The 24,105-nt window shown below is 39.0% G+C and overlaps 2 protein-coding genes and 1 pseudogene across 4 annotated transcripts; 2 read left to right on the plus strand and 1 right to left on the minus strand.

Annotated features, from left to right (window-relative positions):
* Positions 1–1,042: 1,042 nt before the first annotated feature.
* On the plus strand, positions 1,043–7,687 carry LOC136697276 (bile acid-CoA:amino acid N-acyltransferase-like; annotated as a pseudogene).
* Positions 7,688–9,740: 2,053 nt separating this feature from the next.
* On the plus strand, positions 9,741–14,476 carry inpp1 (inositol polyphosphate-1-phosphatase). The gene is made up of 6 exons (XM_066672161.1): positions 9,741–9,967; positions 11,518–11,723; positions 11,844–11,904; positions 11,995–12,195; positions 12,532–12,700; positions 13,032–14,476. The coding sequence occupies exons 2-6, from the start codon at positions 11,520–11,522 to the stop codon at positions 13,534–13,536; spliced, it is 1,140 nt and encodes a 379-aa protein (XP_066528258.1). The 5' UTR covers positions 9,741–9,967; positions 11,518–11,519; the 3' UTR covers positions 13,537–14,476.
* A 1,024-nt stretch (positions 14,477–15,500) lies between these two features.
* Positions 15,501–23,286, minus strand: dnajc14 (DnaJ (Hsp40) homolog, subfamily C, member 14). Of its 3 annotated transcripts, XM_066673146.1 has the most exons (9): positions 22,888–23,043; positions 21,944–22,024; positions 20,604–21,781; positions 19,871–19,969; positions 19,585–19,691; positions 19,151–19,270; positions 18,616–18,776; positions 18,175–18,277; positions 15,501–17,895 (listed from the first exon to the last, which is right to left on the minus strand). In XM_066673146.1, exons 3-9 carry the CDS (start codon positions 21,741–21,743, stop codon positions 17,601–17,603), a joined length of 2,025 nt encoding a protein of 674 aa, XP_066529243.1. In that variant the 5' UTR covers positions 21,744–21,781; positions 21,944–22,024; positions 22,888–23,043; the 3' UTR covers positions 15,501–17,600. The 3 variants fall into 3 exon arrangements, with proteins under 3 accessions (XP_066529243.1, XP_066529242.1, XP_066529241.1); XM_066673145.1 differs by lacking the exon at positions 22,888–23,043 and adding an exon at positions 23,177–23,286 and having other exon boundaries at positions 20,604–22,024; XM_066673144.1 differs by having other exon boundaries at positions 20,604–22,024.
* Positions 23,287–24,105: the final 819 nt, after the last annotated feature.

Here is a 24,105-nt window from a genome sequence, read left to right on the forward strand (position 1 = left end):
ACACAGCAGTGCTGCTGAAGACGTTAAACACCGCTCACTTATCCACTATATTAGAAACACATTCAATGTTTGTCCATGTTTTATATGCACAATCAGAAGCCGCAGCTCATGCTTTGCAGCTCTCCTCTAGTCTAGTTCTTCCTGAGTGGTCTCAGTAACATTTGTCCAAGTGATTGTCAGTAGATGCATTTTTAAGGCGGTAGGTAGGGCTAGATTAGAAATGTCATTTAAAATGTCATTTAAAAAACATTCTGAAAGTATTTTTTATCTAAAGCCAGTTTGTGAATTTAATTTCACTCTTGGTTCAGCTGCCTTTGTTTTCTTGGGGTAGTTCTTTTCAAATTCAAATACACGAGTATAGATTCAGCTGTTATTACTTTACTGGAGAAATTGTAACATTATACATTAATTAAATCATTCATTTTTATTCTGTAATATATTCATCCTATAAGGTCAGAGTGTGTCCCGGTTCAGGTTTTTGGGTCTGGGTTTAAAAAACACCTGCAAGATCTTACCAGGCCTTTATGAGAATATGTTCATACTCTGTAAGACTTCATAAGAGATATAAACATAAAATGTATAAAAACAAAATTTGAAATAACATTTGGTATCTTCAGTTCCCAGTTACAACCTCAAGGTGAGTTAACACACCAGTTTTTAATGACTTTTACAAAATGTCCCTGCTTTGTACCTAGAAAAGCAAACTTTTGCTGTTAATAATGCAAAGCCAGACACCAGCTTCTGTCAGTGTTCCTGAGGAATCTTATCCCATTTCCCAAGAACCTTCTTTAAATCCCACGAAAGGTTTTCTATAGGATTAAAGTCCGGCAAAATTTGCTTGCAGTAATTAGTTTAGAACTTTGTACTTAGCTGTGTTATGCACATGTCCACAAAGGCGAGATGAGGTCTGCAGAGTTGTCTGGGGGGAAAGCGCATGTAAGAAATGATGTGCCTGGACATAATGTGGGGGTTGTCATCAAGACTGAGGCAAACTAAAATTAGAGGCTTTTGCCAGTTTGTACATAAAGTAACTTCAAGGAAAATGACCAGAACTACTTATGGACACACTGGTAAGAAATCTAGATTAACTCAGGTGGGCTCTTTTAAACTTATTAAGCATTGGAAACACTTTAACCTGTTAACTGTGAAAGCAGTTTAATTTTCATTAGTATTTTTTAGTTATATGTTTTCTAAATAGATCATTTAGGTTAATATGTAAATATTATTAGGTAAATATTATCAAATTAATAAATGTTTCATATGAATAAAATATCATTTTTATGTATTTATCAATATAAATATACAGATGCAGTACTGTTTATATACAAGTCTTTTTAAAAGGGAAATGATATTCTCCAGTGTCTGAGATGTGTGTGAGACTGTGACTAGGTTCAGGTGTTAAATGTCTGACTGTAGATCAGTGACCAACACTGCACAATGTATGGCAAACATGTTACAGTTCTTATCAGTTGACAAGGTCATGTTTGGACATGTATAAATCTGTTGAACCAAGCCTTGCCTTGTTAAACTGAACTGATATATTACATGTATAGATAGCATTTTTTTTAATTACAAGAAAATACTTTATAAGTGCAATACAGTATTCAGAATGTTTTAATGAAAATGGCTGATTATATAGTAATCTTTGAACTCCAGTGAAGGCGGCATGGTGGCGCAGCAGGTAGGTGTCACCGTCACACAGCTCCAGGGACCTGGAGGTTGTGGGTTCAATTCCTGCTCCAGGTGACTGTCTGTGTTGTGTGTTCTCCCTGTGTCTACGTGGGTTTCCTCCAGGTGACTGTCTGTGTGGAGTGTGGTGTGTTCTCCCTGTGTCTGCGTGGGTTTCCTCCGGGTGACTGTCTGTGAGGAGTGTGGTGTGTTCTCCCTGTGTCTGCGTGGGTTTATTCCGGGTGCTCTGGTTTCCTCCCACAGTCCAAAAACACACGTTGGTAGGTGGATTGGCGACTCAAAAGTGACTGTAGTAGAGTGTGTGTGTTGCCCTGTGAAGGACTGGCGCCCCCTCCAGGGTGTATTCCCGTCTTGCGCCCAGTGATTCCAGGTAGGAATACCCACCTACCGCGACCCTGAACTGGATAAGCGCTTACAGATAATGGATGGATGGATGAACTCCAGTGGATGTAAATAGAATCCGTTGTCTCCACATCTGCAACACAAACATAGCCTTTTATTTACTCTCCACAATCACTAGTGAACTCCATCAGTCTAAAGATTTTGACGAGTACCTTTTGTGTCCAGGTCAGGTGAGGTGGAACGTGAACAGTGTATTGGCTCCTTTGCTGACTGCTACACCTTCTCGAGCCTTAATAGATGAACAGATTGTTGTGAAGGCCTGTCACCTGCCTCGTAGTTCACCTGTAACCTTACGAGCTTGGATGCTCTGTGAAGGAGGAAACTTATGGGAATCCATCTCTCACTACCACTCTGATGACAACGGAACTCATGACTGTGAGCAATAAATCAGAACCATGCAGTTAATCCTTGGAAAAATTCTTCTCGTGACTTGTCACTTTGTGTGTTTTAAACAGACATTATTGTCCATTATGCCAATTAACCAATGCTTGGTCTGCTCTTGTAGTGACCAATCATCCATGGATATATATGACTTTTGGGTTAACTTATTTAAATGACACATGGTGTTAAAAAAAAAATCTAATTTTCCAGTGACCAGGGACTTTTCTGTGAGCGGCTCATACACTGGCTGTGAACCAATGGGACTCTTCTGGAGTCTGCAGCCAGCAATCGGGAAGAGAAATGTTCTCAGGTAAAGAAGGGAAAAATGGGGTCTTCTGAGTTCATATCAGCAGGGTTCATATATAAAAATTCCATATTTCATGTACATTTAGTTACAACATGCTGTTTTATATCCCCAGTGTTCACTCCAATGTGTGAACAAGAATACCTCTTTTGAAGCTTATTTAGAGACTTTTACAGTATTGCATGTCCTTATGTTATGTCCAGAGAAGTAATGATCACATTCCTTGCTTTCAGATTACGAAAGAAGAACGTGCACACTCCATATACAGTGAACTTGTCTTTGCTGGAAGGTCACATTGTTCCCAGTGATCCCTCTGAAGACCAAGACATCAAAGAGCAGGAACTGGCCACCGTTACAGTGCAACGCTGGTACATGGCCCCGGGTGTCAAGACGATAGATATCCGCCAAAACAAATTTGTAGGAACATTATTTCTGCCTCCAGGTGATCAAACTAAAAGGAGACACGTTCTTTCAAAACTATAAGCTGTCACGCCCTCGTCTCGTCATGTCTGTTTTCCCGGTCATGTGCTCTTTCTCAGCACATGGCTATGTTTGTTTACGTTCTAGTCCCGCCTTTGTCCCGCCTCCTCGTCTGTCATTTGTTAACCTGTCCCCTCGTTATCTGTCCAGGTGTGTCTCGTTTGTGTCAAGCATTTAAGCCCTCTTGTCTCACGTCCTGTTTGTCGAACATTACTCATTTCTCCGTTGTCTTCAGTACTGTCGGTCATGTTATCTGTCTATCGCCGTAGTTCCCCCCCCCCCCCCCCCCCTCGTCGTTTCATTCCCTTTGTCGTCGTTTCGCTTTGTTTTCTGTCTGTCCCATTTACCCCGTTTATTTCTTAGTGTGCAGTCTGGCTTGTTTACCTTCTGTCGAAAATCTCTTTGTTTTGTTATTTTTCCTTGAATAAACGTTTACTGTGTTTTAGCGAATGCGTCCGCCCTCAGTCAGTCCGCTCCGTGATCCTGACATAAGCTTCCTTTATTTTTCTGTAAATCAACAGGTGTTATACAAAACGTACAAAGTGAAGGTTCTGTTCCATGGTTGTTATTGTATGACATTTTTTCATTATAATGACAAAGGAACATGGTAAAGATTTTTGCTATGGTATTTTAGGTAGCCGTTAGTAGGGGTGTGCAATATGATTCTAACATTAATTTCAAGAACTATTGCATACATTTAACCTAAAATTAAAGGTGCAGGAATATAAACAGCAAGCGTAAACACTTATACAAAAAAGCTTCGCAGTGAATAAAACAAATATAAAATAGATGCTTTGCTGAGTCAATGGGGTCTGTTTTGGTTAGAGCTCATTGCCTGTAGAGATCCTTTCAGCAGTTTTGATTTCCTTCTACTCAGCTGGGTTCCTTTGCTTGAGGTGGTGAAACAGATTAGTTGTGTTTTCTTGTTTTGGTTTTGTTTTTTTGTTACAGGATTTTTGCATGTCTTGCATATTACCATGGTTTGGTGTATGTCTGATATCTTGTATATGTCTATGAGGCTCAGTGTGAAATGTTACCCTTTCATTCATTCATTCATTGTCTGTAAACCTAATCCAGTTCAGGGTTGCGGTGGGTTCAGAGCCTACCTGGAATCATTGGGCGCAAGGTGGGAATACACCCTGGAGGGGGCGCCAGTCCTTCACAGGGCAACACACACACACCTACAGACACTTTTTTTTGAGTCACCAATCCACCTACAAACCTGTGTTTTTGGACTGTGGGAGGAAACCCATGCAGACACATGGGGAACACACCACACTCCTCACAGACAGTCACCCGTAGTAAACCCACACAGACACAGGGAGAACACACCACACTCCTCACAGACAGTCACCCGGAGGAAACCCACGCAGACACAGGGAGAACACACCACACTCCTCACAGACAGTCACCCGGAGGAAACCCACGCGGACATGGGGAGAACACACCACACTCCTCACAGACAGTCACCCGGAGGAAACCCACGCAGACACAGGGAGAACACACCACACTCCTCACAAACAGTCACCCGGAGGAAACCCACGCAGACACCATGCACCCGGAGAACACACCACACTCCTCACAGACAGTCACCCGGAGGAAACCCACGCAGACACAGGGAGAACACACCACACTCCTCACAAACAGTCACCCGGAGGAAACCCACGCAGACACCATGCACCAGGAGAACACACCACACTCCTCACAGACAGTCACCCGGAGGAAACCCACGCGGACACAGGGAGAACACACCACACTCCTCACAGACAGTCACCCGGAGGAAACCCACGCGGACACAGGGAGAACACACCACACTCCTCACAGACAGTCACCCGGAGGAAACCCACGCGGACACAGGGAGAACACACCACACTCCTCACAGACAGTCACCCGGAGGAAACCCACACGGACACAGGGAAAACACACCACACTCCTCACAGACAGTCACCCAGAGCGGGAATCGAACCCACAACCTCCAGGTCCACCGTGCCGCCCGAAATGTGACCCTTGTATACTTTAAATTTCTGAACGTTACATCATTCATGTGGAAAAAATGTGGTTCAACAAAATGTCTTACTTTAAAGGGTTAAACAGCAATCCAAAAACCCTCCTTACCTAATGATCTTCCTTAGAATTAATGAAGTTGTGGCTTGTTTTTCAGGTCCAGGTCCGTTTCCTGGAGTTCTGGACCTGTGGGGTGCAGGCGGAGGGCTAGTGGAGTATCGCGCCGCTCTGTTAGCGTCTCTAGCCCTGGCCTACTTTAAACATAAAGACATTGCAGGACCCTTCATGCACATCAGGGTTTCAGACTCTTATTTCAAGGTAAAGGCTTAACTGTAAGCACTCGGGAAAAAAGTGGCCTATGGCTTTTGCGTTCAAAACAAGATTATTTATTCATTTATTTATTTATTTATTGTTATTGTTTTAATGAGCTAATTTTACTCATCTGTAGTTGATGTAACATTGATACAGAAATGATACTGAAATGATAGGATTTTAAATTTGCTTCATAAACAAAATTTACATTAAAATGACAAAGATTTTACAATGAGAAACATTCTATATTTTTACATTTTCAGACGTTATAATAATAATCCAGAATTTGGGCATTTTACCAATAAATTACACAAAATCATAATCAGTTACTCTAAATAAGCATGTTGATTATTTTTATCTGCTGAGTTATGGCATATTCATATGTTTTTCAGGCAGCATGGCATATCCTTCAAGACCATCCACATGTTTGTGGTAACAGAATCGCAATCACAGCCCTCTCCTATGGTGTTTACTTAGCCCTGCGGATCACTATGTATCCATCAGTCACAGTAAGTAACACTGTGTAGATATGTAATATATTAAAATAACTAAATTACTGCTGTTCACAATTACACAAAACAAGCGTATCATATAACATTATTCCCTTGGCTGTCTATACATATGCTTCAGTGTATTCAAAAGACAGTGGAAAGGAGGAGAATCCTACATCTGCAACAAAGTATAGGTTGTTATAGCATAGTATATATCAGTTATGTTGTAGTCGGGAATGTAATAACCATAAACTAAAAATTTACCAGATTAATGAAGGACATCATATAAGATTTTTTTTAATTTAATCTTTAACTAAAACTAATCTGCTGAGTAACAGGGTAGAGAATAGGACACTATGGATATTTATGATATTTTATCTGAACCTCTGAACCTTTGGGGAATGGAGAGTTCTAAAACAAAGCAAAACATTTATCATTCTAAAGAAACCTAGTTATTTCTCAATTTTTAATGTTATACTCCTCTGGTCAGTCATTGGCAGAGTTTCCTGAACCTCATTCAGTAATTGTAATGTGTATGCATTATTGGGGCCCACACATTTGTCTGGCTCTGTGTGCCTTATACTGTACAAAACTGTGTAACACAAATTATGCAACCTTTTTTTCCTTCCATTCACTCTCAAGCCCAAATGTCTGGTGTGCATCAATGGGCCTTTGGGAGGTTTCCTCTTGCCTAGTGAGGACGGTCCTTGCCAAGAGAGCTCTGAAACGTGAGTAGGCATTGGAATGGATTTAGACCCCCCTCATGTCTGTTCTATTTTGTTGTGTTTAAAAACAAAAATGGCATCATAAATGTGCTACATTTTCAGAGAACAAATATTTTGGAGCGTTGATGATCAGGGATACGTGAGCTTCTTGGAACGGTACCTGCCTAGCAATCTTCCACCAGCTAACATTGTTCCAGTAAGTAAACACACACAACATTTTTTAAACCTTTATTTTTAACCTGCCTTGAAAACATTTCATGCATACGGAATTGATTTTAATTTAAAGCAGAACTTATTACAGTTTAACACTTTTTTTATGCAGAATAATTCTAAGGAAGGTGTTAGATTTTTCTTATTGTTAATGTATTTGACTTAATTATTGCAGATTGAGGACCTGGAATGCCCTCTGCTGTATATTGCTGGGGAAGATGACTTAACCTGTGATTCTTTGGAGTTTGCAGATGTGGTGAGGAGGATGGACGAAGTGAATCTAAATACAAGCATATTAGACCACAGGGATAAAATATAAACCCACACACTTCATTAAGAAAATGGAGCATACGGATACTCATCTGCCTGGTTTTTATTCTAGATCGAGAAAAGGCTTTTTGCCACTGGAAAATCTCATCTATACACTCGTATTTCTTACCCTGGTGCAGGGCACCTGATTGAACTGTGTTCACCAAGCAGCCTAATAAATACAAGTGTTTATTTTTTATTTGTCAAAATATTCCCAACAATGGCTTGCAATTGTTTAACCAGTACTCTGTGTAATTTCAGTGCTGATTCGGTGGTGAGGAAACATGGCCCAACATGCAGCTGCTCAAGAGAAATCATGGCAAAGGATCCTGGAATTTCTAGAACATAACCTACGAGGGCAGCAACAAACACAGTATTAACACCAATTCTAATTTACTTATTTCAATATTTTGAAAGTAGCTGCCTTAAATTAAATCTGGAATTTTTGGGAAAGATTTCATTTTCCAACACACACAGGCACAATAACTACAAATATACAATGATATATATTTAGTGTATTGAAAAACAAACATTTAAAAGTTTTTTAAACACAACTGTCCTTCACAACAACCTAAATAACAGGTCTTCAGAATAGCTATACTTCATCTTTAAATGATTATTACAATACTTTAAAACATTCATATTTTAGCATTAACACATGAATCCATTTGTTTCATGCTTTAAAATAACCTAAATATCCCCCAAATAATCCATTCCTTTTACATCTAATTTCCCTTAAGATCATTGGTAGAAGAATAAAAGTTTATTATTTATCACAACCCACTTATTAAAATAATATATCTGTGTGTGTGTGTATGTGTGTGTGTGTGTGTTCCACAGCTCAGTACATGGAACTTTATGCATGGCACATTCTAAGCCATGCTTGACCATGTACATGATAATTTAGGCTCATGTTAATCCGCTTTAGAGCATCTCATTTTATTTCCTGCTCTCCTACAGAGATTACAGTTTATGAACACATATTTGAAAGTCTACATCCATAATGGGTGATCCTTAAAATATTGGAAATCACTCATTAAGAGAGGTGTCTACAAACATATGGACATCTAGTCTATATCAATCCCAAAGGCACAGTAACACATTTCATTCTGAATGAAGAAAGATTAGACCTTGGGGATATTATATATACACACTCACTCTTCATAAGGAATATTTTATAATAAAAACAAAATAATAATGGCATATGAAGTGTAAGTTGCAATTTTTTTTTCCAATTGAGAAAATATTTCCAGCAAAGCGATTGTTTGACTGGTATTATGTGTATTTTCAGTGCTGATTCGGTGGGGAGGAAACATGGACCAACATGCAGCTTCTCAAGAGAACTCTTGGCAAAGGATTCTGGAATTTCTTGAATATATCTTAAAGGGCAACCACAAACACAGTATCAGCACACTATTTCTAATTAATTGAGTTTTTTTTGACAGCTCCTATTCTAAGTTAAATTATTCACTTTTCAGTACATATGGGCACATATACAGTACCAGAATGTTTTGGTTCATTACAAAATTGAAATACACATGCATAGTAAGGGTAACCAACACTTTAACCACGTGTTTTTCAGAACAACCTACCTTTAAATAATTATTAAAATACTTAAGAAAGATTCATATTTTAGCATCAAAACAAGGCGGTAGTTTCCTACTACTAAACATCCACAAAAATGGAGATAGATGTTTTTAACTGGACAGCAACGATATTCAACAGGAATTTAAATCAGATCCTCACTGTGTACATCTTCTGAATTCCCTTAAGATCATGTGCTGAGGATTAAAAGTTCATTTTCTTTACATTTTCAATGATATTGTGATATTAAGCAATGCGGTCAGTACAACCATCTTAAATAAATGATTCATTTAAATAAAATAACATTTGTGTAAATCATTTGATTATATGTAGTCTTTTGCTTTCATTAGCATGAAAGCTAATTCTGTGTTGCCTGGATAGTGAAGTGCTTAGATTAAATGTTGAAAAGTATTGAAATAAATATCAGGAATGTCAATAGCTATTTCCAGCAAAAATCATTTAAATACAACTAAGAATTAGATTAGAATTATCTAATGTCACTCTGTTAATATGCGTAGTGTACACATTTTCTCTGCAACATCTGGTAAAATAAACAACAAAAGAGGGCCCCACGTTTCGAGAGGTCATTATTGGAATATTTTTGGCTGACACTGAGTTTCCAAAAATTAGCCATATGTTATGACCGTTATTCATATTTTGGTTCACAAGCAGAGCCACAAGTGGCCAGCATCCGCTTGTTATCAGGAAGAGTGCCCTAAATAGGGAGCATGAAGTGCACTACCTAGGAACTAAGTAGCGAGACGTAGCCTATTATATATTTTCTTAGATCTACCAGTAGAGGGCAGCACCAGCAGAGGTGAATGAGCCCCGCCCCTTCCGTGACGTTGATCTAGGGAAACGTTCCAAGCGGCGGGGTTCAGATAATTGCTGCTTAGATTTCACAAAATGAAAGCTTAGTTATCATATAGAAAGGAGTCGGCGTCTGTCGGCTAGGTTTCCCTTGTACAGTTTCAACAGCAGCCCAGAAGACCTACAGGAAGCAGGAAGCGAGTGAAAAATTCAGCAGGAATTCAAGATTGAAATCATCTCCAGAGGAGCCGCTTTACAGCTGAAAGGCGAGAATTTTAATCCTCTTGAACTGTTTTACAGCCTTTCTCTGCTCTTTTACTGCTTTAATGGGGTTCATATCTAAAGCTGTTTGGAATTTTTTAAAGTAACTTTACATGTAGCAAGTTCTGTACTGTTGGGTTTGTACTTAACCGAGTGATTAGTCAAACTGCTTTCAATACACAGTAAAGAAGTCAGCTGTGTGTGGTGTTGCTGTGTGTAGTGTGATGGTGTGTGTATTGTTGTGTGTAATGTGATGGTGTGTATGTGTTGCTGTGTGTGTTGTGTGTAATGTGATGGTGTGTCTGTGTGTAGTGTGATGGTGTGTCTGTGTGTAATGTGATGGTGTGTCTGTGTGTAGTGTGATGGTGTGTGTGTTGTTGTGTGTAGTGTGATGGTGTGTGTGTTGTTGTGTGTAATGTGATGGTGTGTATGTTTTGCTGTGTGTGGTGTGATGGTGTGTATGTTTTGCTGTGTGTAGTTCGATGGTGTGTCTGTGTGTAGTTCGATGATGTGTGTGTTGTTGTGTGTAATGTGATGGTGTGTATGTGTTGCTGTGATGGTGTGTCTGTGTGTAGTGTGATTGTGTGTAGTGTGATGTTAATAATGTACTGTAGTAGTATCCCCTTCACTACTATAGAGATTTATCAATATCACCATTACATATGAGCAATCTCTCAATAACATCCTTTTAATTAAACCATCAGCACCTTTTTAGATCTCACTGTTGTCCTCTGTGTAGGTTAATTTTAACAGCGTGTCCCAGATAGTGTGATATTTTTATTTCTAGTTTTATCATGGCCTGACCTCATTATAGTCTTGTTCATCCCCATGAACCACCAAATGATCCACTGCAGTGACCCAACCTGTTTAAAGAAATTTGAAATTTAAACAACTATACAAATTAGTATAATTATTATTATTAATGCCTGCTTCTGGAGTTTAAAAACATCCAGATTTCACACAGGCCTTGAAACACAAACCGTACTGCATTATTCTGCACATTTATTATTGCTCTACAACAAAACCTTGCTTTATAGATGGAGATAGGCAGTGCGTATAGGCTGCATATGTTAGTATAACAATAATAACATAATAATAATAACATTTATATTATCCATATGACCTTTAAGAATGTGGTAGTTGACTTTTTAAGATGTATTAGAAATTACAGTGGCATTGTAAAAGTTCACATTGCAAACAAAGGTGTTATTGCACTAAACCAGATCGAAGTCTCCACCAAAACGTTCCAAAAAGGTTGGACGCACCTCTAGTTTTGATCCGCACCTCTCTGGAATTAAGGATCCCCAAAACATAGAACAACCACCAAATTTTATTTCTCCTCCTTTGAAGTTTGCACCATATTTCGAATCACCTGTTAGACTGCCAGGTGATGAAGAATGAACTTGTCCTTCCTCAGGGCTAGGCTTGTCCTTTCACTCTTTAAGGAATTTCCTAGGAATGGGTGTGGGTGGAATAGACAGTACCACCAACGGGAATTGCTGTCCATAAAGTTTTGCTCATGTAAAAACCAATTGTTCTCCTCTGTAATCCGTAGATATGGCTGATTTGCTGCGTCTGCTGCTGAATGTGTCAGAAAAGGCAGCTAACGTGGCTCGAGTGTGTCGGCAGGAGGCTCCACTCTTCGAGCTCCTGGTTCAAGAGAAAACGGGAGACGACAAGAACAAGAAGTTCGTCCAGGACTTCAAGACTCTTGCTGATGTTGTGATACAAGAAATGATTCGACATGATGTTTGCGCACAGGTGCTTGAGCAAGTGTTTCATCTTGTTTGTAATTCAGGTTCATCATCGTGTTATTGTGATTTTATCATGATGTTATGTTGAAGCTTATCCTCTATGATCGTGTTTGTTCTTGTCTGATAGTTTCCAGAGTTGACCGGCTTTATTCATGGGGAGGAGTCCAACAATTTTGAGAATGGACTTGGTGAGATGTTATTGGAGAAAACAGCTCTCGGATATTGTGGCTTTGATTTGATGTCTTTTAATGTTGACGTTTCTCTATCATTTCTTTAAGGGGAGAGTGTGACTGTTACAGTGTGTCCTAAAGAAGAGGACACGGCTGCTCTGTTGGCCAAGGTTTTGGACGGCGATCAGACAGCTGCAGCTCTCCTGACCACAGCGATCCACCAGAACCCGCAGCTCCGAGACGAACTGGCAGAATCCCTGCAGGTCGACCTCAGCCCTGAAGATGTAGGCATCTGGATAGATCCCATTGGTAACTCATCACCTGCTTTGAGCCCTATTTGGATGGGATTACAAAGCCCATTGGGGCTTGGGGTCATTTTCTGTTGTACATTTTGTTGTACATTTTGTTGTACATTCTGTGCATTTTATGTAAGTCTGGATTGGCCTTGTGTGTGTTTTTCTTCCTCCTCTTCAGAGATAATTAAAGGTTGTATTACCTATTGTTTTACAACAACCTCTGCTTGGTGATTTTAGTCCTGTCTGGATAACAACCTGTGTTTTTCTAGGCTGATGTAACTCCAGAACTTATTTTACAGTTGTATCGCTGTTGGTCTGTAGAAAATACTGTTTGTTCCTCTTTGTGCAGATGGGACCAGTCAGTATATAGAAGGGAAAGAGGAGGAGGTGTCGGACAAGGGGATTTGTCCTTCAGGACTTCCATGCGCTCTGGTTCTGATCGGGGTCTACTTGCGAACCACTGGAGAACCGGTAATGGGGGTCATTAATCAACCCTTCAACCGCAAAGACTCAACAGAGTAAGAGCTCTTTATTACTACTATGCTGTGTATTCAAAAGGAACATGACTAGAGTGATATAAAGCCATCCAGTAAGGAGTAGCATCCCATTTGATGTTTGGGTTTGGAGATTCGACATAAATAAATCTGTCAAACATGTCTTGGCTGATCTGGGCATAACATTTGAAGTAAGGAGGGAAAACTGTAAATAATTTGAAGAATATTTATGAACCATTCAGTTAAAGACTCCAAACACATCTGGGTGAGAATATTCGAGGCACGTATTGAAAAGTGCTGCACAGAAATATCTATAAAGGCGTTCTTTTATTATTTCCCTCCCCTTTGATGCCAGGTGGAAGGGGCAGCACTTCTGGGGCGTGTCGTATGGAGGGGTGAACGTCTGCTCCTTCACTCATCGCGAGAGGCCTCTGGAGAAGAGGAAGAATGGCTCTCTGTCTGTGGTGCTGAGCTCCAGCGAGAGGAAGGAGGTGAAGGAGGCTTTGGCTCCTCTATCTGATGGATGTTTGACCTACGCTTCTGGAGCGGGTTATAAAATTCTGTGTGTGATCCAGGGTCTGGTCGATGTTTACGTTCTCTCCGAGGCCAGCACTTTTAAGTGGGATTCGTGTGGTCCCCACGCCATACTCCGTGCCCTCGGCGGAGGGGTTTCAGACTTGGGAGAGTGCCTCTCGGCCATCGGCAACGGACATAAGAGTTTTAAATCTGAACTCACCTACAATAAACCCCAGTCTGAGTGCCAGGGAGTTGAAAAGTGGGCGAACAGGGGAGGACTGGTAGCGTATTTGGACTCCTCTGTTATTGACAGGGTCCTGGGGGCACTTGCTGGGAAGATTTGAGGGCCTTTTTTGTTGTTGCTGTTGTTGTTTTTGCTTAAACAGCCTTAAATGTGATTTTAAGAAAGAGATTAGGGGTTTTACAAACAAATACAAAGGTGTTGTTGATTTACTAAGTGGGAAATAGAGCACATCTACAGAGAACACTGTTTTCTTTATTGGTTATAAAACATAAAGTAAGGCCTGGTTTATCTTTGTCCAAATATTAACATCAACAAATATAAACCTGCACTTTTCAGATAGGAAATAAAAACCTATAACGTAAACAGTGGTGTTCAGATGTTGCACAGGACATGATCTTCTCAGATGTTTACCTCGGAGGTAAATTTTATTCTTTTATGAATGATTCAGATGGTGATTAGTGTCTCCGTGTGACTCATGGCATTATTGACTATCAGTTTATGTATTCACAAATATGTATTCAGATCCAGATCAAGAGATAAAGACAAATATTGATTTTGTGCAGTGTATAAATAATTTTTAAGTATTGTATTATTCTTGTATCTACACTGCCTACATTACATCTATTACCTATGTTTGTATTTACATGTTTTTCTTCAGATTTGCAGAGTATACAAATGTGTATTCGCAGTGTTATCTTTTGTCGTATTAAATATTAAGCTGCAGTATGTAATCCAAGTATCATTTTTTGTTTTAAAATATTGTTTAAATCTGATATCTTCTGATACTGTGTAAGCTTTGGAGTTATACCAAAGGGCCTAAAGGTTGTGGAAATGTATGTGAATATGTTTAGCGCACTGCTATTTTTTGGCTTTTAAATCATATTACAAAATATAGCAGTATTAAGAATCATTCAGATTTCTATTGTGTGTTTCCTCTGATTTAACACACATTTATCCCCACAGGTGAAAAAGGGGAACACCATATGTTTTTATTAAATTGTATAGTTATATATTAAAAGTGTATCATTGCTGTCCAAATAAACACATATCTCTTTTGTAAACTTTTGCACTGTGTGACTTTCTTGATATGATCAAAAATTGCTTGAAATGTATTTTCTTTATATTAACATCCAATTAAAGATTTTAAAGTTACTGTTTCTGAGATAAACGTTTTTGTTGAAGAGCAACAAAATATTCCAAACACTACTTTCAATATAACATTAGCTACAGCGTGTATTTATTAATACCCCCCTCCACCTTGTTTATTTTAGTTTTTTTAAGCACCTTTTCAGCAGTTTGGTCTGTTTGAAGGTTTATTTTCAGTGGAGAAAAAAAAATCCAGACCCATTTCCTGTATTTTGGGAAGTAAATATATATAAATAATGAAAGCCACAAAGCAGTGACTTTAATGCAGTCATTTTTAGAGGAGAGCGCACACAACCACCGCAGAATGAGTTCTTGAATGAGGACAAATGATCTTCAGAAAATTTCTTTTTATGGTCAAAAAACTTCCATTTCCACTCGGCTGGGTCTCTTTGAAGGGACCATAGTTAGTTTTTCCAAAGACAAATGAATGAAAAATGAGATTAAAAAGATGCCCAAAAAGGCCCCTTGCTTTTAAGCTGGTTTACAGTAAACATTAGTCTAATATTAGACTGCTGTGTCAAACCAGTGAAACTCATACATCAAAAAGTGCAGGGTTTCTTTCCTTTTTAAATTCACAACTTTTACATTATTTTGTACTCCAGTTATCCAAATGCTTGCAGACCTTTTTATGACTTGTAAAATCTCCATAGAGAACCATAAAACAAAATAGGACGCTCTGGAGCAGCTGCACCTGAGCCCAAGGAGCCTGCTGTTGAGTTTGCTCTAGAGCACTATAAAGGCCCAGAAAAAACAGGGCTGTGGAGCAGTGCTCCCTGGAGTGAGCTCCATCCAGTATCTTTGGGGTCAACTGGAGTGCTGTTTTTATACAGATCCAACTTTAAAGTACAGTATATTTTTTTAGAAAATGAATGTCCTATTTGTCACAAAAGACTTAAAACTACAATTAGTTATGGAATCTTTTAATATGAAAAGAAAACAAAGCAATTGATAATTGATCTGTGAGACGATGGACAGAAGTGTCCTGCACCATCAGGATGATTGTCTGAGGTTTTAGTCTTAGAAATTTTTTTGCATATAAATTTAAATTCATTTTAACACCGTATTCTTCCTGTGGGACGATCTTTCACTGCCTTCAACTAGATACAATCTTCTGTAAACGTGAGCGTTTGTGCTGCCACATGTCCAATCGCATGTTTATTTGACCAAATGTAGTGAAAATGACCAGTGGTAAATCGAGATCGAGCTGTACAAACTGCTTTGTGAAATACTGTGATGTCAATAAAATGAACAAGAACAAAAATATAATTAAGTTCTTACAGTTGGATACTCAACTAAACAAGCAAATAAAAATTCCAATTTAATAAACTAAACACAAATCTATTCATATAATAATCTAGCCATCCATCATCCATTTACACAAATAGTCAACAGACTTTAATTAAAAAGGAAAATGATCAAAATTAATTGCACATTTATCCCCTTCTACTTCAAATTAAGAACACAGTAATACTCTGGCAAGTTCTATCATTGTTAATGTCTGTAGGCTATTATTGTCTGTCTTTGCATGCCTGCTATAACTCCTCTAACTGCCCAAAATAAGAATGCGACCTGCCGAATATGGTCATAATTCACATTCTAGAAGTGACATTACAGTGAAGCCAAAAGTTAATGACCTTCATATCATGGACCAAATAGCAAATTGCAAATGGACATATATCAAAGTGGACAGTATCACAGTTTTAAAGATGGTTCTTATGAGGATTAATGTATGAACAACAACAACAAAAAATAAATAAAAATCAGTTCAAAAAATTTAGTGGATTTTTTTTTGGCCTTAATACGGCTTCCATTGGTTTTGGACAAAACTGAGCACTGAAATCAAGTACAGTAACTCACAAACAGAAAATTAAAAACAGATGGTTTATGCATATTTTCAAAATAAACTGCTTGCTGCTGAGCCTCCATCTTTCAAAAAAGTGCTTATTTTTATAGAATATCCAACTCATTTGTGTGAGCTAATGAAGGGTTATAGTCATAACGTCCGTCTCAAACTATGAAAAACGAGAGTATAATTCTAAAAAACAAACAAAAATTAGCAGAACAATTAAGTAATTCAAATGTCATTCAAGTGTAAACAGAACTGAACTGTTTTGCTGCTGTGGCTTGGGGCAGAGTAACAACAGAGTAAACGTCCCCCTGACCATCTTCAGGAAGCTGTGGAACATTACTGCACACTACTGTACTCTGCAAAAACATCTCCAAAACTGATCATCAGCTTCTTCTCAGTCCAACTCGTCATCCCTGAGGTGTATCAATGGTCAACAGGAGAATCATAAAATTAATAAAAATCAAAGAATGGCAAACGATGCAGACCTCACTAAGAACAAAAACAAAAACATGCCATCACCCAAAGTGTGCTTAACACAAAACAAAAAATGCCATGGATAAATTAGTGAATTTTTCAATCATTCCTCATGAATGATAAAGTTGTGGACTGAGTGGCAAAAAACAATAATCAAGGATTTCCACATGAAGGCTACAATTAAAGATCTTTTCCTTTTGTCTTCTCAAACAGAGCTCGGTTTCCCAAAAGATTATCAGCACAAAGAGCAATGTCAGATTACCATTAAAACACATGATCTTAAAACACCAGTCATCGCTCTGATGACTCTTTTTCATGTTTTCAAACAGTTGTTATACTGTTACGTAGTGGCGTGGATGTGATTGGATTATTTATCTGTAGAGATCTAGAAGTAAAAATAAGAAAAATAATCATTTTCAGAAATATTTTTGGTGGTAAAAATGAGAGACCGCTCCTTCAATGCAACAAATCTTTTGGGAAACAGCTGCTGGGCATTGATTTTCAGCCAGTCTCCATCAGCTTTGGGAAGATTCAACACACACCAACACTGAAACATTCTTCTGAGGACAATCAATCAAAGCCAACCCATTTCGTGCTCGAGCCTGGGCACCAGTTTGTCCAGAACAGACCATGGCAGCGACCTGCTGCAGTCCGTCTTTATCTTCTGGCCGTCTGAGAGTTTTTATGGCACTTTCTCAGCGCTGGAAAGGCTTTCGTGCCTTTTTCCGCCGACGAGGAGCCTTCCCTCCTTCTGCCCAACATTCACTAGCATCTCCGCGTTGGTTAAAAAAGCCCGGCTGTGGTGGGGGTCCTGAAAACAGTCCTCCAGCCCCAGACCCGGGGCCTGAGGGATGATTGGACGGTGTACCAGAGGGGAAGAACCCCCCGTTAGAGGAAGCATCACCTGGAGAACCTCCCTGGAAGATTCGGTTAAAGAAGTCCTGCAGATCTGCAGGTGAACCTCCACCTGGAGGATGATCTGAAGAAGATCTGAGAGAGAGAGAGAGAGAGAGAGAGAGAGAGAGAGAGAGAGAGAGAGAGAGAAAAGAGAGAAAGAGAGAGAAATAGAGAGAGAGAGAGAGGGAGAAAGAGAGAGAGAAATAGAGAGAGAGAGAGAGAATGGAGAGAAATAGAGAGAGAGAGAGAGAGAGAGAGAGAGAGAGAGAGAAAGAGAGAGAGAGAGAATCAAACCCATTATTTCTGCTTCAGATATGAATAAAACACTATTTAAACTACGTAATTATTTATTTAAAAACAGTAAGGCGTTACCTATGGCGGTTGGTGCCAGTGTTACTTTTGGAACCAAAAGAAATGTGGTAGGGCACTCTGTGTGTGTCAGGGGAGATCCCAATACGCTGGCAACCAGCCCACTCTGTAATAAATCAGTTATCCATACACTTCAGTTTAAAGCAAATCACACCAAAGCAGAACAGATTTTACAAGCATCAGAACAAGAGCTGAAAGATAATATAAAATATAAAATGGTAATTTTTCTGACTACTTTTACTGCTAATATTTCTACGAACTTCCAGACATTTATTCCCTCAAGAAAATAACATACTTCTTGGGGGGGTGTTGGGTTAAAAGGCTGAATGTTGGGCCAAACTGAGCCAGGTTGAAAAATTACTATAATAATTTATGATAAACCCCATTTAAAACTTTAAAGACAACATTACATAATGTACGTCAATCATGTTTAAGCAAAAATACCAGTAATGTCATAGACTTTTCCGTCCATGAAGGCAAAGTATGTGATCCGCAGGCCAAGCATGCTGGATTCTGCCCACAGATCTCCCTCCTCTGCGCTGTGCCGTTTATTGCACTCTGCACAGAACCGTGCTTCATGAGGTTCTCTGTCCATCTCAAAACGCCTGCAGGACGCAACAGAGATAAACAAAGGAACAGACTTGAAAAGAATTGTTCACCATTGTCTGCCAAGTTCTTCATAATTCTATACTGCTGTCTAATCATAAATACACTTTGATATGATTCACATTTATATCAGTGTGTAACTATTAGTAATCAGTGTGTAATTCTAGAATTCTAGTTTGTTTTATAGTGTCTTATATGCTTATATGGAGATTTGTTAAAGTATAATTCTGGCTCCAGTCTTGAGCAAAAAAACATTTTAATTTCATGTTTATGGAGAAAAGTATCCATGCAGTCCAACAAACGACACTCAAAAAGTCTCTACATTTTAACTCTCTCTTGTAACGCATAATGGTTTGTCTTTTTCAGTACATACTTGTGTTTTCCTTCACATTTGGTGCACATCATGGTATTCATGGCTTCTTTCAGATCATCCTGCAGCTTTGTCAGGAACTCATTCATTGATCGGGAAAGCTCTGTGGCGGCCATTCGTTTCCTTTTGGAGTGAAGCAGAACAAAGAGGCTTCATAGAGACATTTGCTTCATGACCATCTCCAAAGAGGACCAAGATAAAGACAATGGAGACACAGTACACTACAGAACACTTCAAAGTACCTGCTAGTACTCTTTCGCTATCCGTCATACTTTAGTCCGGTTTTTATGCAAGATAATGCCACACAGCGCCAGAGACCAAGTAATAAACTCATAAAACTAAACTTCATTCAATACACATCTATCACTGAAAAAAAGTTAATTCCTCAAACTACTGCTTTCAAACAAAGATATGGTTGTTTCTAAGTGTATGCTCACAGTTCATATTCCCGTCTTGTCTCTGGGTTGCTAACGATGTCCCAAGCTGCTCGAAGCACTTTGAAAGCCTCACCAGCACGTGGGTGCTTGTTTTTATCGGGATGGACCTAAAAACAGAAAGACATATTCACAGATGCCTCACACTTCATGTACCAGAATCAACAGCATAATTAATCTGCTTTCCATCATTTTTAATTAAACTAAAGGTAGCAAGAGTGTCTTTAAGTGTACCTAAAGAGTTACAGAATACAGTTTAGCCTCAAGGTCAAGATCAGTTTAAGTTTACCTGTACCGCCAGCTGTCTATAGGCCCGCTTAAGTTCAGACTCTGTGGCTTGAGTATTCACACCCAAGACATTAAACGGGTCCAGCTCATCTTCAGGAACCTATAAAATATATATATTTTTTAAAGCAATATATAAATAGACGTATGTATTTATTTATCTGTACAGCTACAGATTCATTCCATGACAGGGCATAACATATAAATAATAATAATTATTCTTTCACTTACAATTAACTCTAATTCTGAACTCTCACTTAAAATCCCAGTGCTCCCTACCAACAATAATCCCTGGCCTACGGATTTCGATGGAGCATGTGCAAGCCAAAAGCACAACCTACTGTCCACCTAAACGGTTAAAGGCAACCTAAAAAACACCAACATCATGTTACAGATAGAAAAACCATGCCTTATTGTCCTATATAAAGTATAAAATAGTTTTAAGTCATTATTAGGATCTTGATAGTGATATCTCAGATATCTGTAATACGCTATCAGACCTCCAACCAACCGTAGAGAACCTTACTCAATTCTGAGAGCATTCTCACCAACCACAGCTCTAGACAAGTTTCTGGGCGAGTGTTATGCTTTGTGTTCTATTTTCTGTCTGGTTAATTTTTGACCTGTATAATAAGCATTGTCAGATAAGTAACAGCTTTTAACATTGAGTAACAACACTCATAATATGCTGCATCAATATTACCCCAATTTGAGACCAAAAATATTAGGACAAGTACCTGTGCCAGGGCCAGGAGTCTCTCTAGTTCTTGTCCAGGCTGACACTTATCCCTGTAGGGGAATTCTGGATTTGATGCTTCATCTGCAGATCTGCGTTTACAGAACCAAGCTCTAATCCATCCAATAACTGAAGCCACTTTCTTCCACACCCAACAGGTCTGGAGAACAAGCAACCATCGCTTTCCTCTTTCTCCACCCACCTTTTCCAGGATGCTCTTTATAAAATGGGCACACAAGCACACTGTCAGAGTCAAGAGGCTGAAACAGGAAACTACGGCTCTTCTGCCTAAACCCGTGGCTTTCTTGAACCAAACAACGAGAGCAGCAACAGAGCACCAGGTCCAGTCTACAATCCGTCTGAAATCCTGCTTCAATCCGGCCACATCTGTGACCTTGAGCAGCACGAGTGAGCCAAAGTCGTAAAGTGCAACAGCTCCTGATTCAACGGCGATCCCACAGCGGTGGGTCAAAGACACGATGAGGTCCACAACCATGTGGATACAAGACAAACTCCAGGGACTCACAGATTCTGCTAAAAAATCACGGAAAGCTACCATCAACTGGAAGCCATTTTGCCTTCGTAAACGTCCCGAGTTGTGATGGTGGTAGTTCCTTCGGCGGACTTGCTTGTGTTTGCCCGTCCCAGAAGACGACAGGCAGGATTTATAGGAAAAAGATGAGGGAGAGGTCCATGACGGACACTGCTCACTTGGACTTGGACCTGGTCCACTTTTTTTGGACTTTCCCTTTTTCCCAGGTGCAGAATTCCTGGATCCGGACTCACCATTAAACTTTGGCTCTTTCCCAGCTCCGTTTCTGCATCCTTTCTCATCGTCACCTTCATTAAACTCACTATTTGCATCTTCCTCCAACTGATCCATCCCACCATTCATTCTTGTGTATCCACTGTCATCCACTTTCTCCTTATCCTCCGCTTCCATGTAACCAGAGTCCTCTTGCATGAGATCATCTGGCACATCCTTCGATTCCGGATCATCATCTTTCTGTTCTGATGGATTGATGAAAGAATGGGAAGAAAGAGACCCATATCCAGTCTCCTCACATATTTGGTCATTCATTGGGATGTCACCCAGAGAAATGCCAGCACTCAAATCCACTGGATCCCACTGTCCAGCCATTACATCAGTCCTTCCGCCCCTTCTCAAAAGCCCAAAGTCTGCTGAAACAGAGTAAGCGTCATTACTCTTAAAAGGGTCCACTGATCTTCAAGAGAATGAACCTGACACAGGTTAGCACAGCAACACATGTGGTGCCAACCACTGCTTCACAAGCACAAGTGCAACACAGGCACAAGGCCCTGGGAAATTTCATTATTTACCCTAAACCCCCACTTCTGCATAGGATTAGGATGGTGCACCATATTTCCACAGAGGAAATTGAAACCTTCGTGCCCTGGGACCTGTTAAATAAATAAATAAATAAATAAATATACAAACAAACATACATCAGCAGAGTGAATACAACACCCCTATAATTAATTTATGTCCTGTTTTACATCTTCAAGATAAACAAACAGAAATAGGTGTTCTTGTCTTTAAACAAAACAAAAAACACATTATTTAAACTATTCTTTCTTAAATGTTATAGTAATATTAGCATGTTTACATGAGATATAGCAATTTTAATATATGAAAATATGGCCTAAGTTATATTACAAACTTTCAAATAATTAAGCATTTAAAATATATTTTAATTTTGACTTGTGTCGACAATTTCAGTTTATTCAGATGCTCCTCTTTATTCTGTTGTGAAACATAACTATTTGTAAAGCCTTACCCCTGGATTTTAAATCAATTATTATTTTTAACATACAGCGCTAGGCACAAATCTTATAGTTTGTACGCAGTATCTTATAAAACACTGCATATTAACTTATAGGTTTTGTAGTTTTAACCATACTAAACAAGCAAAATTTTGTTGCATATTCCCCAGTTTCTTTTTCGAATTTTCCGTTCCACCTTAAATAGTGCAGCACTTCGATTAGGGCGCCTCTCAGGCGCCTGATTGTAAAAGATGCACTGTTTAAGGTGGAACGGAAAATTCGAAAAGGAAGTCAAACTAAGCCTTCGTCTAAATATTTGATATTTAAAGGTTATACTTCGTCTGTGCGTGGACAGATGTATACATTTAAGTCATTTAAGTCAAAAACACAAAAGAGAAACCTGAAAATCTTATATTTTAGACACCGTAATCAGTTAACGTTAGCCTGAAAGCTACTCAAGGTGCAGAAAGTGCTAGCGAGTCCTTCGGGTAAAAACTTACGTTTTTGCACAATTCTAAAGCCTCACCTACATACACATGCGTTAACTGTTGTTCTGCAGATTTTTAAATGTCGTTAAACTGATATCATATTAATCTAAGCTGCCTCTGTCCTTGTTGTTTCTCTTTTCACTCTTCATTTCCGAGGGCACACCGTGGTAAAGCTTCCTCTCTGTAGGCCTTAAAGGGCCATACAATATTTTGACTATTTTAAAGGTGCAATAAGTCATAATAATTCTGGTTGAAAACAAGAGCCCTAAGGGAGATCCATATAAACAAGGGCAGAACACACCAAACTCATCACAACCGGTGTCCAGAGGCGAGGATCAAGCCCAGGACCCAGAGACCCTGGAGTTTTGTGGCAGACACATTTCTTCTTGCACCATCATGCTGACCCGCTCACTGGACGAAGAATTATACTGCCTTGTTGTACCTGAAAAAACTGTTTACACACCACAAAACAGGGACAACATGGGAGTGGGCAGGTTTAAAAAAGGTATAGTGCACAAACTCTTATACAACCAGGTCTCTAGCCAGGTGTATGTCTGATTTATATCATCACATGATAGAGAAACTTTAGATAAAAGAAAGCTATTAAAACACGTTCGAGTTGGAATCAGTGATCCAGAACAATCACTGAAAATCCATATCTCAAGATCAAATCCTTACAGAAATGTTAAAACATTAAGTGCAAACACTTTCAAGAAGAATAGACACAATTTCTGTAGCAAAGGAAATCAAACTTGGATGAATCCCCTTCATTTTGTAATAATAATAATAATAATAATAATAATTGGATGGGCTGGTCTACATTTTTTTGATAAACAATTGTCTACCATTTTTTTTCTTTTACTGTATCTAGTTTTTCTTTCTTTACAAATGAGCATTATTAAAACTTACCTGTCACTTTATCAAATAATACTCAGATGGTTTATCCATGTGTTACAGCTGCTTTAAAGGTGCTTATTACGTAACTACTACTGACTAATAAGACTCCTTATTAAAATAGTTGTTGTTTTTTTAAAACTGCTACCACAAATATATTCCGGTACGTATATGTACAGAAAATCGGACACTCCTGGTTCTAAGAGAAAATATGTGAACACATTCTCTGCAAGGAACATCCTGAAATACTTTCTTTGAGCACAGTTTCTATTTATTTGCTTAAAAAGCAAACCATATTTATGTTGTTTTTACCCAAAACATTCTCAAAAACTCCGC

This window comes from Hoplias malabaricus, chromosome 5, assembly GCF_029633855.1.
Source record: "Hoplias malabaricus isolate fHopMal1 chromosome 5, fHopMal1.hap1, whole genome shotgun sequence".
Classification (NCBI taxonomy): Eukaryota; Metazoa; Chordata; class Actinopteri; order Characiformes; family Erythrinidae; genus Hoplias; species Hoplias malabaricus.